The following is a 13,473-nucleotide window of genomic DNA, read 5'->3' as shown; positions in this document are numbered from 1 at the left end:
ACAAAATAAAAAATTAGCTTAATTCAGTGGTGTTATTAGTATGTCAAATAAAGTTTATTTTATATCATACATATAAAAAATTGAGGTATTGTTATGTCACAGTCTTCCACAATGTGGAGATATAAGGGGTGTAATGCGGCTTCCTGCGCTGCGAAGTCCTCACTTCAGTCGGATTATTTCTTCCTTACATAACTGCATAATTTTATTAAAATCCAGGTGGAGATATTTCCTCCAAAACCTTCGATCTCTTCCATAAACCTGTGCAGGGTAACACGGGCTGCCTGTAAGACACACAGATAGGTGAATGGCTGAACAATACATCTCAGACTGGTACTACAGGGTGCCGTGCGAAGTACAGAATACATTTCTATTTTACAGCTATATGGACACAAAGTTGCATGTTTAAATCATTACACTGGTGATTAATGAGTCATAATTTTAGCATTAAAATATACACCATATTCAAATGAGCTTGTTCAGTCTACTGGCGTGGATAGTGAATGTGAAATATCCAATTACATTTTTCATGGTAATTGTCACAAGAAAGTAAAAACTAAAACGCAGAATATCACTGTTCTATTGACAGCAATATTGTGCGTATGTCCTTTCTCGTCATATGCTGCTAAAAAGATCATTAATTAATCCAGAAAGCAACATTTTCTCTGCCCACATGAAAAGAAAATGGCCACAGAAATTAGCTCTAGATTCTGTTTTTTGTCTTTTTCATATGTACAGAGCACACAGTTTAACGATGGAGGGTGTAAGGCACAATCACTTTGATAAACCATTTCTAAGACATGTATGAATTTGTCAGAATACAAAATAATCAATAAACCATTTTAATCACCAATTTTGGCAACTGCCAATTTTCAGAAATTAATTTAAAAAATTAAGTAATAATATGTAGGCAATATGTAAAGGCCAGCATGCCTGGGCAGCCATGGGTATGCTGGTGCTTGTAGTACTACAAGCGCTAGCATGCCCAAACACGTAATGGCAGCCTGGGCTTGTTGGGATCTGCAATGCACCAGGGACAAATGCTTTATTACTATAAACAATTATTATTACCCACAGCCACCGTCCAGTGGTGTGGGAAGAGCCCTAGTGCCATCGGCACGGAGCTCGGTAAACCTAGGTGGGGGAAGGGGTTATGGTGACATTTTGACTGTCAACTTTACAACACTACACATTTTCCATGTCGACCTTATAACTATAGACATTCTGGTGTAGACATAATCAGTGTCGACTTTTCATACCCAACCCAATTATACTTGCATATAGGTGGCCATATATGAACCCACATTGATCATTAACTTAGTAAATAAGGGCCACAGCCAGATCCCCATAGTGTCACCACATTGATATAGACTGAGGGGTGGTGATCTGCAAGACTCTGGGACCGGCTTCCTGACAACAGAATGTGATGTTAGTTTATTGGACAAAGTTTCTTTCTTACAGAGCTCAGACCCAGGACATAGACTTCAAAGAAACAAAGACATAACTTCAATGCCCCCCCCCCCCCCTTCCTGGAAAACCATGGGTTCCTGTGGAACACCAGAGGTGCTGCTGTTCTGTCTTTTCCCACTATCAGGTGTTAACTAGCACAACTAGTTAATCACACACACCTAAGGGTCTCATATATACACCTGCCTCTTCCAGCTTTCCTTGCTGGTCATGAATGTTTCTGAGCCTGTTTTTGTTTGTACCTTGGATCACTGCCTTTCTCTGTTTCTGTGGATATCCATAATCCGTCAGTCCCGTTTCCTTGTACAGCATTAATCAATCACCTGTATCTCTCCTGGAGGTAACCTGACAATTGCATTTAATCTGCTATACCTGAAAATCTGTTTATACTCTGACCTAGTCTGTGTTCATTGCATCCTGGATTGTTGCTTTCTCTGCAATAAACAGTTCAATGTTTCATATGTCTGGCTCCATGTCTATAATTGCAAGACCTAGTTTGTGGAACAGTTACGTAACAGAATGACCAGCCTAAAAAAAAAAATCTTTGGAGCCGTGTGAAAGATCCTGCTTCAGATTTTCTGCTGGGACTCTCATTGCAATGGTTTCCATTTGTTTTCTCCTGCAAACATGTCTGCCTTACAAATGACTGAACTGCCTCTGCTACAGTCTCTACAAACAGACATAATTTTATTACGCTCGCAGCTGGATCAATTTCCTGCTTTACTCATGGACCCACTCAAGAGACTGTCACATTTTGTCTCTTTCAATGCTATATCCGCCAAGGCTAATCCATCCCAGAATGCAGTGCCCTATGATATATCCGCCAAGGCTAACCACTCTCAGGATGCAGTGCCCTATGCTATTGCCGCTAAGAATAACCACTCCCAGAAAGCAGTGCACTATGCTATATCCGCCACGGCTAATCCATCCCAGGATGCAGTGCCCTATAATATATGCGCCAAGGCTAACCACTCCCAGAAAGCAGTGCCCTATGGTATATCCTCTAGGCTAACCGCTCCCAGAAAGCAGTGCCCTATGCTATATCAACCAAGGCTAATCCATCCCAGGATGCATTACCGTACGGTATATCCAATAGGTTAACCACCTCCAGAATGCAGTGTCCTATGGTATATCCCTACAGAAATTAAATAAAAACAGTCTTTATTACGCCCCTTTGCACATACCAGCACTCATTAAGCAAGTTACACTACTGAACAAAATGTCTAAGCGTTTACTTCACATTTCTGCTAATAACCTAAAATAACCATTCTTGTGTCATGTTAGATAAATGGATAAACAAAAGACATTTAATGACAACATAAATTAACAGCAGATTAGAAGGAAAGTCACTTGCCAATTCCGTGGAAAATACGGGCAATGGCTCTGCCAGAAAAACGCTCATCCTGATGGATGGAGACGAAGAGACGGACATCACAACAGACCTGGTCCTTCCAATCTTCAGCCTGCGAGCAGGAGAAAGAGACATCATGGAAGGGAAGATAGGAGACAGCCACTGTGTGCTAATAGAGCTCATCTCCATTGTCAGGAGTTATAGACATTATTGCTTCCTACTTTTCAGTTACAATGTGTCTCACCAGTATTGCTAGGGCTGTTGTACCCAATGCTCTCTTTCCTTGCTACCAGTAGCAATCTGGCTACTGAGGTTCAGGGGGTGATCCTGGTGCCAGGGCGGTGATCACAACATTATCATGCGACAGGCACACTGAATCCAGAAACTAGGCACAAACGTTGCATAACAGAATAAATGTCCAGCATCATTGCGGCTGATTAATGTGGTCCGAGTGCATTTTATCAGCATGACTTATAATAACCCGATCATTATAAGGCATCAGCTTAACTGTAGGGCCACATATTTGCCCAAGATGGCAATGTGTATAAATAACAACACCTGCATTATGAAGCTCCCCTGCGTCTCTCTCATCGTATAAATGGTAAATAAGGGTCGTTGGCAGCTAGTACACAATAGTTGTATGATCACCATCCATGGTTCTATCAGTGTCCTGATAATACATTCATGAGGGGTTTCCGTTACTATACTAGATTATTCATCAAGTACATATTATAACACAAATTCAAATTAATAGAGAACCAATGTGTCTTAATTGGGGCACTCTTAGGATATAATTAATATAAAACATATTCAAAGTTTATTAATATACATTAAAAATAATGTTATAATAATGTGTAGAGCAGTGAAATATTAAAAGTTGTAAATGGAAATTATGACATAAAAATAAACAAAAACTGTTCTCAGAGACCCTTCAGTTCATCCCTACGGCCCTAAATAACTATAAAGTATATAGACGCTGATCGGTAGTGCCCATCTTATGCACTCTTTGCACTAAGAGAATGCATATCTCTTGACATATCGGTTCCGAATATCGGGGCTGCAAATATACCCTGTAACCAAACTTATAGATTAGAGCAATTAAGAGCAGACTTTTGGCTCACTTTAGCGGAAGTTATTAGTAACTTTACGCGCTGACGCTGACTGCGATATTAATCAGATTTGCAGCACTAACCTGTCTGTACTCTCTCACTTTAAGGAAAAGACAGAGCAGATAGTAGGACCACTAACTAATAACCATGCAATGTAGGTACTTACCTTATTTCCATGCTATCTAAATACATCAGATAGAGAGCTGATCACTGTGACAAAATACATTTCACATGAATAAAGAGGGGAGATCTATCCTCCTGTGAATGCTCATATTGACTGTGGATACAACAAACCCATTCAGTTTAAAGTCATTGAAAAATCCCCAAATGTGATCTTACTTTATGGAGCAAGCGCTATATATAAATTGTTGCTTCCATATAATAGTGATGTAATCTGTCATACCCTCACACCCATTTCTATTTGAGTTATATATAAACGCAGAGGAAGGCGCGTACTAGCAGTTTCTTAACAGTTTTTGTTTATTTATTTTTTTGGTCATAATTTCCATTTACAACTTTTAATATTTCACTGCTCTACACATTATTAAAACATTATTTTTAATGTATATTAATAAATATGTTTTATGTTAATTATATCCTAAGAGTGCCCCAATTAAGACACATTGGTTCTCTATTAATTTGAATTTCTGGTAATTTGTGTGGGTGCACCACCTCTAGGATTGTATAAGAATTTATAGATATATTGGTGTAACAGCCTTCTCCTAGAACTCATCGGATATTCCTGGTGCGATATATATGTGTGTCTCTTTAACATATTATAACACAAGATCCATAACTCCAAATACAGAGACAACCAAAGGGGGTCCAGCCCAACGCATCATATGCATCCAGTCTGTAAGAGGACATAATGGGGGGGGGGGGGGGGGCACTTTTCTTAGTTACTATAGCTGTGCGTCATTATCATCCGTTTCACCTGGAGCTGACACAAAGGGGATATTGTATAAAATAGAATGAATGGAAATGTTTCCTGCTCTATATTCTACTATGTTATATCACCATTTTGTAAGCTTCTTTATATGCTAATGAAGACAAACTGGGCGTGCTTTTAACTCCACAATAAAAAGTTATTTTGATACAATACATGTTATAAAGGGTTAGACCCTCACATTATAAAAATAAAAGAGATCCTATCTGAAGGGAAAGGCGATTGATTATAATATAACATAACCTGGCTGGATCACGTAGATATAACTTATTATATAAATTTATTTTAGTGGTGCAGTGCGCCAATGTATATCATTGCAAATGTACTGATTTTTGTATTGGAAATTTCTAAGGCTGTATGCCATGGAAGAAATCCCATGCTAATTAGCCATTTCATCTGTGAGTGACCAACACATCTTTTTAGCCTGAATACACAGCAGGGGTATGTTACCCTTCTATAGTTTGTATTCTGTCATGTTAAACAATAGGGGACTATTTGAATAATGTAACAGCAAGTAATTTGGAAATCACAGATTGTAAATTTTGTTTAAATTCTGTTAAATCCAAGTGTAGAGAATATATTGTATCCTGATGCTGAATATCTAATGTAATATCTCAGACTCAGTGCCAGCTAGAAGGGGGCTGGGTTACCCCCAGCCAACGTGTGTCAGAAACATTATAAAGAGATGCATTTTAACTGTATTATACCCGCTGTACTTCATGTATGATCCTAGGATCTCCATCTAGTGTGTAATGGTCTTGTAGGGACACCTTGAGCAAATAAACGTCACTGCTTGAAAATTCTGCCTGAAACCTATTGCCTGCTGTATCCTGTGACCAACAGATAAGAGCTTACACTCTAATCCAGGCTTGTCCAACCCGCAGCCCACGGGCTACATGCGGCCCAGCACGCCTATAAATGTGGCCCAGCAGGAGTTTTGGTTGTGGCAAGGGGGCAGCACTGTTAATGGAAAAAAAAAAATCCTGCAAAGAAAAGAAAATACTTACCTTGCGGTCACGTCAGCTGGTACTCCGGCTCCCTCCCTTGTCTCCTCCTCTGTGCGGCACTTGCAGTGAATGTTGGGCGTGATGTCATCACACCCAACATCCATTGCGGAGCGCAGCACAGAGGAGTCACCCACACGAGAAGAACAATCAGCAGCAGAGAATTGGAGCAAAGAGAAGAGGACAGGAGAACAAGCCGATTAAAAGGTAAGTTAAGGGGGATTTTTTTATTATTTCAAGGGACGCTGACCAGTGAATAAAAGTCACCTGGTCCTGGAGCATCATGGACCTTATCTCCCTGCTAAATACTTCTACTTGTAATACTAATGGGGCATTATATATTATTCTCTTTGGCCCATTATAAGTTGTTAGCCCTTAACTAACATAGTGGTGTAATTATCAAAACAGGTGACAATTTGGGGTCACAGTGATGTATATGTCGGGTACCGCAGGCCTGGTCAGGGCACCCTGATATACAATGCCTGGCTTAAATGTACTTTATTGATATTGCATCGAAATAATACAAAAAGTGATTATAGTATAATAACTAGAGAGGATTTTTTGAACAGGGCGATTGAAAGGTAAGTATAGGGGGATTTGAAAAAAAAGTGAGATATATATATATATATATATATATATATATATATATATATATATATATATATATATGTTAACTATGTTTTCTATGTTTTTTTGGATGATCAGCTATCGTTAGTGTATCTTATGTGCGGCCCAAACCAACTCGTCGTCTTCCAATGTGGCCCAGGGAAGCTAAAAGGTTGGACACCCCTGGTCTAATCCGTTCTCCAACTGTCCTGTGTTGAACCCAGTGACTCTGTGAAAACGTTCTGTCCACTACTCAGCAGCCCTGATCCATAGTAAACGGTCCAAAGGTGCCAACCCACAGCAAAGAGACATTGAGGCAGCTATACCAGCTACCCAGCAATAGGCGGCATTCACAGGTCAGTTTGGTAGTAAGGTACCACCAGTAGGAGTGGCCAGTAACAGTTAGTTACTGACAGTGAGAAAGAAACCTAGATAAACTGTAACATCCCTTCTCGTCTTCCCTAACGGTCTGGGTGGTGAAGGAAGCCCTTCCGGTCACAATGGTATAATACTACATTCATTCCAGTGAAGAACATTTTCAGATTCAGCCACGTTCCAAGAATGGTCCATGCCTTGAGACAGCACAGTGGCTTAGTGGTTAGCAGTTCTGCCTCACAGCAGTGGGGCCATGAGTTCAATTCCCGACCACGGCCTTATCTGTGTAGAGTTTGTTTATTCTCCCCGTGTTTGTGTGGATTTCCTCCGGGTGCTTCGATTTCCTCTCAAACTCCAAAAACATACTAGTAGGTTAATTGGCTGCTATTAAATTGACCTTGGTCTCTCTCTCTCTCTCTTTCTCTCGGTGTTAGGGAATTTAGACTTTAAGCTCCAATGGGGCAGGGAGTGTTGCGAGTTCTCTGTACAGTGCTGCAGAATTTGTGGCACTATATAAATAGCTGATAATGATGTCTCCCCTGCTCAGAGTCCACCCGTTAACGGTTTTATCCCCGGTCTATCAACTCAGTATATGTTACGTTTCCACCATGTCTTTAGATCATGCCCCATGCTCAGAAACGCTTATGATGTTACCTTTACATAGCTCAGCCCCTCTGCGGGATCGTCCTCTTCATTCTCTTCCAGTGGATTATTTCCCAGAAAATACTCCAGAATCAAGGACTTCAGCTGTGCACTGCGCTCTGCGTTCATCTGCTCCGCACACGCTCCACTGCTCTTGTAGGCCACACTGTTATACAAGAACAAATACAATTCACCATTCTGGAGTCAAGTGACATCACACCCATCCCAATTATGTCACATATATCTGGCCACTACCCCAAGCTCTTGTAGGGTTACAGGACCGACAGAAGAGCTCTGGGAGACGAGAAAATTCAGGGGAAGAGAAAGCAGACAATGGTGTATACAGAAAGATTTACTAGTACTATAATAGCAATTAGATACATTTGTAAATATTTATTCATCCCCTAATATTCACATTACACAAAAACACAACCTAAAATATGAGGTTACACATTTTCTAATATCAGTTATAACCTCTGCGGGGCAAAAAGAATAAGTGGAGTTCATACATTACATATACATATTACTGGTATTATCATGCTTTGCTGTACGTTCAGGGGATTATGATACAAATATCTTATATATAATGACAAAGAAACAGAAGGTAAAATGCGCAATTGAACTTACAATCTTACAAGAGGTGTGTGGAACAATTGATAGACATTAACTGAATATACCACTGTGACTGATGCAAACATCGTTCCAAACACATGTGAAGAAATGACTTGGGCTAGATGGCCAGTTACACCCACGGGTCCTAGAGAGCTTAGTGCCATTATTTCTAAGTCATACTGAATGGTTTTATTCCAATCAACTTCTGAAAAAGAAAATGTGGTACCAATATTCTAAAAGAATGGAGATGTCTAAGGCTCATTTACTAGGTTTGGTACTATTACTTTTATGAACATTGAGCTATCCTTTTTACATAATACTAATAACCCCAACTCCCATTCACATGTAATACAGACAGTCCCCGTGTCCCCTCACTCTCAGGACATGTGTAATACAGACAGTCCCGTATCCCCTCACTCTCAGCGCACATGTAATACAGACAGTCCCGGTGTCCCCTCACTCTCAGGACACATGTAATACAGACAGTCCTGGTGTCCCCTCACTCTCAGGACACATGTAATACAGACAGTCCTGGTGTCCCCTCACTCTCAGGACACGTGCATTACAGACAGTCCCGGTGTCCCCTCACTCTCAGGACACGTGCATTACAGACAGTCCCGGTGTCCCCTCACTCTCAGGACACATGTAATACAGACAGTCCCGGTGTCCCCTCACTCTCAGGACACATGTAATACAGACAGTCCTGGTGTCCCCTCACTCTCAGGACACATGTAATACAGACAGTCCCAGTGTCCCCTCACTCTCAGCGCACGTGCATTACAGACAGTCCCGGTGTCCCCTCACTCTCAGGAGACATGTAATACAGACAGTCCCGGTGTCCCCTCACTCTCAGGACACATGTAATACAGACAGTCCCCGTGTCCCCTCACTCTCAGGACATGTGTAATACAGACAGTCCCCGTGTCCCCTCACTCTCAGGACACATGTAATACAGACAGTCCCGATGTGCAGTCACGTGGGTGGTGGGTGTGGTTAAATGTAGATGGAAAGAGTGAATAGTTGTATTTGGGGCAAGCGAGTTCCAGCTCTGAGCAGATTGGGATGTAACATTATGGTTAAATATAAATAAATAGATAATCTTCACTCCTGCCACATCTCAGTGACCTTTCTGTGAGACATACATGTAATGTGCTGAGTGACACGGATTACGCACCTCTGGAATAATCTGTAACATGTTTGCAGCTGTCGCAATGCTGTTGCCTCTCGTAAAGTCACTTTGTGGTAGAGAAAATCACACACTTCCTCCAACTCCTCATCTGTGAGATCACCATACGAACCAAAGTGGAATGACAGCTTACTGAACTCTGTCAGCACCCCACTTCTGCCTGTACCTCGAAATCCTTAGGCAAACAGGAGCACAAAGAATACTTGATATATACAGAGAACCATATAATACATAAAGTAGAGATCTCCTGAAATCCACATGGCAAACAGCGTTATTACAATCAGTGTCTGAATGCCCCAACATTGTTCTGCAAGTAAAAATTCTTTGATACATTCGATTTCTTTATTAATTTGAACAGATTCACCAGAAATTGAGGCTATAACGATTTTGTCTGAACACAATATTACTGGGACACCTCCTGTTGTACATCTCCGACACGTGATGTATTAATGTCTGCCCACAATCCCCCTTGCTTCCTCTATACTGTTCCCCTCCACGTTCAATCCACTTGTGCTAAAGGGCCATACACAGACACTTACAATGTTATATCTTTATAAAGCTCTATGCAACCATGAACTAAGCTCAGCTGAAACGTTAGTTGTCAGATAAACAGATAATCTAGACAAGGGGGAAGGGGGGCAGAGTGATTATGGCTAGAGACGCTTATGACGTGGAATGCACTAAAATATCTCATCCAGTTACTTGGTGACCCCACAGAATGTACAAGATGGCGTTGACTGTTGATTAGAATCCAATGCACTCAAACAAGATGAATATGACTATTTATATTAAATGACCAATAATTCCTGACATTTGCTGAACATGGATTAAAGTGTTATAGTATAGTAATTGTGACAGGATGGACCGCCTATGCCACACTCATCATCATCATCAACATTTATTTATATAGCGCCAGCAAATTCCGTAGCGCTTCACAATTGGGAACAAACATTAATAATACAATACTGGGTAATACATACAGACAGAGAGGTAAGAGAACCCTGCTCGCAAGCTTACAATCTATAGGACAATGGGAGTTAGAAACACAAGGGCATGTGCTACATCATATTGCACAATGGACCAGCTAGAACGCAAAGGTAAAAGTACTGACTGGGCTGTGTGTGTGTTGCAGTGTTGGTCAGAGGGTTGTTGTCTAGCGTTAGCTGTGTAGAGGATGGTAATAACGTAATCTAGGGAAATTAAGATGGTGGCTGAGGAATATCATAACCTTGTCTGAAGAGGTGGGTTTTCAGAGAACGCTTGAAGGTCTGAAGACTAGAGGAAAGTCTTACTGTGCGAGGGAGGGAATTCCACAAAGTGGGTGCAGGCGGGAAAAAATCCTGTAACCGAGAATGGGAGGATGTGATGAGAGTGGAGGAGAGACGTAGATCTTGTGCAGAACGGATGTGTCGCGTGAGGAGATATTTCGAGACAAGTGAGGAGATGTATGTCGGTGCAATTTTGTTGATGGCCTTGTATGTTAGTAGAAGAATTTTATATTGGATTCGTTAAAATACAGGCAGCCAATGTAGAGACTGACAGAGTGGCTCAGCAAAGGAAAAACGGTTAGTAAGGAAAATCAATCTAGCCGCTGCGTGCAAAATAGATTGTAGGGGTTCAAGTCTGACTTTGGGAAGACCAGTAAGGAGGGAATTGCAATAGTCCATGCGGGAGATGATGAGTGCATGAATTAATGTTTTTGTGGTGTCTTGTGTCAGATATGTGCGTATTCTGGAAATGTTCTTTAGGTGTCTGTTGTTGCTGGGAACCAGCTGGGCTTACTTTGCCACCATTCCCTTTCAGTATCCCAAATACGCCTTCTCATTGCAGTAGGAGGGGCTTACAAAGCTGCCACCACTGGACTCCTTTACTAGCATCCAGAAACGGGTTTCTTCTGGATAACTTACACTGCTAATGTGCCCTGTTACTGGTACACCTGGGCTGGTACTCCTGACCTCTTACTATGAATCAGGGTTCCTGTGGATGGATCCCCCCTGGCCCTTCACACTGGTCAGAGCTGCTGGGTAGCGGACAGAGAGATGGTACTGGATGCTGGGACCAAACCTCAGAAACAGAACGGATTAGATTTTGGGTCTAATCTGTAGATCACAGGATTTTCAGTATTGAAGACATTTTCAAGCAGGTCTCTGAAGCAAGTGATGTTTATTTGCAGTCACACTGATTGAAGGTACCAGTGATCCGGTCAGATGAAACAAGAAGAACAATTTTCAATACAAATCAGTGCTTTTTATACAGATATGGACACAGCCTCACAGGGTAAGCCAGCCACCTTGAGGTCCGAGCTAATTTTAGAATCAGGATTCAATTTGTTTATCCAAACACGATTTACATGCAATGCAAAGCTAACAATAGTTACACTTACCTGTGATATTCTAAAACTTGCTGTGATTTCCTGCATCTTGTTTTTAGATGCAGGAAATCTAATGGCAAGTCTTAATTAAACCTTCCTGTGCCTTCAGGTGCTGGACCCTCACACATCAAAAAGTCTAATTAACATGAGATTAATATGGGTCCTTTCTTCAGACAGTTGCAGAATACACATTCCCAAAGAAAGTTACAAGACCCCAAACAGATCATTTCCCCACATCATGATACACAAAAGACTTCCTCCACAAAGGCTTATTGTATCAGATATATACCTCAGAAATCATGCATTTTCTCTAGCAAGGTTAAAACAAACTATTTTCTTCGCTGGTCTCAGAAATAAAGATTTCCTTTACCAAAATACACACAATATAAAAAAATAAGTGCATTTACAATTATATAAATAAGCACCCTGCGCTATTTCCTTTAAATAAAGTTACTTATAAGTGATCCATCATCATCATCATTTATTTATATAGCGCCAACATATTCCGTAGCGCTTTACAATTGGGGACAAACATAATAAACTAATAAACAAACTGGGTCAAACAGACAAAGAGGTGAGAAGGCCCTGCTCGCAAGCTTACAATCTATGGGACAATGGGAGAATGACACATGAGGTTAAGTCTACATTTTGCATTTTGGCCCAGCCAGACTGCAAAGGTAAAAGTGACTCATAAGCTAAATGAATCCGTCACACAACAATGTTGGTCAGGGGGTAGTTGTCTTGTGTGATATTGTGTAACAGGCTAAAGGTAGCGAGGTTAAGAGGGTGGCTGAGGAATAACATAAGCTTGTCTGAAGAGGTAGGTTTTCAGAGAACGCTTGAAAGTTTGTAGACCACAGGAGAGTCTTACTGTGCGAGGGAGAGAATTCCATAGAGTGGGTGCAGCCCGAAAAAAAGTCCCGTAACCGGGAATGGGAGAATGTAATGAGGGTGGATTAGAGACGCAGATCTTGTGTAGAACGGAGTTGCTGAATTGGGAGATATTTTGAGACGAGAGGAGATGTATGTTGGTGCAGCTTTGTTGATGGCCTTGTAGGTTAGTAAAAGTATTTTATATTGAATTCGGTACAAAACAGGCAGCCAGTGTAGAGACATACAGAGTGATTCAACAGAGGAAGTAATCCAGTCACAGTAATGACTTCTTATACGCATCAGAGGAATTGGGAACGCCAGAACCCAAGTAAGCAGCACGTAGTAGATAGCACTCAGCGGGTAAGTACTACTCAGTAGGTAGATAGCAATTCAGAGAGCATCGCCCAGTAGGTTAGTAGCACTCGGTAGGTAAGTAACACTCGGTAAAGTAACACTCAGTGCTGTAATTTGAACTTTCATATACTTTCATATTAAACTCCTTAACATATATATTTATAGGGTACCAAGCAAAGTGTTCTCTGAGTTACAAATAAACTGTAATGCAAGAAAACCACCATGTAACGGTAGAGAAAAAGGAGGATCTATTGGTCCCTACACTGGCCTGTATTTGTTCTACACATAGGCCGTATTGAAATATTCTTTATTGCTGCCTATGTGAAGGACATGTGCATCATAACAGAGAGCAATAGATCTGTGTTCCACACTTATTCCTCTCGGTTTTGTAAATGGAAAATGCTGAGAAACAAAGCCTTTAGAGGGATTCAGCAATGAGAATGTCTGCATGTCATGTGACAGATTACATTATAATCCTAAATATACAGATTAGAATAGGTATGGACAGCAGAGATTAAATGCTATCAGTTTTCAGCTTCCGTGGGACCCCTAGTGGTTAATAAATGGCCCCTCTTCACTT

The 13,473-nt window shown here is 41.0% G+C and overlaps 1 protein-coding gene across 5 annotated transcripts in view; it reads right to left on the bottom strand.

The window, feature by feature from the left end:
• Window positions 1-30: 30 nt before the first annotated feature.
• Window positions 31-13,473, bottom strand: part of RECQL4 (RecQ like helicase 4) — a 162,441-nt gene continuing 148,998 nt past the window's right edge. For 4 of the 5 annotated variants that reach the window (XM_075197581.1, XM_075197583.1, XM_075197582.1 and 1 more), the window contains 4 exons: window positions 9,284-9,470; window positions 7,510-7,663; window positions 2,815-2,927; window positions 31-277 (listed from right to left, as the gene is read on the bottom strand). In XM_075197581.1, coding sequence (XP_075053682.1) covers window positions 160-277; window positions 2,815-2,927; window positions 7,510-7,663; window positions 9,284-9,470 — 572 coding nt within the window. In that variant the 3' untranslated portion in view covers window positions 31-159. Of the gene's footprint in view, window positions 278-2,814; window positions 2,928-7,509; window positions 7,664-7,690; window positions 8,315-9,283; window positions 9,471-13,473 lie in introns of those variants that run through there. The other variant, XM_075197585.1, reaches the window with a different exon arrangement.

This window comes from Mixophyes fleayi, chromosome 2 (genome assembly GCF_038048845.1).
Source record: "Mixophyes fleayi isolate aMixFle1 chromosome 2, aMixFle1.hap1, whole genome shotgun sequence".
Lineage (NCBI taxonomy): Eukaryota > Metazoa > Chordata > Amphibia > Anura > Limnodynastidae > Mixophyes > Mixophyes fleayi.
The sequence above is the reverse complement of the archived record's forward strand: the minus strand, read 5'-3'. Positions and strand labels throughout refer to the sequence as shown.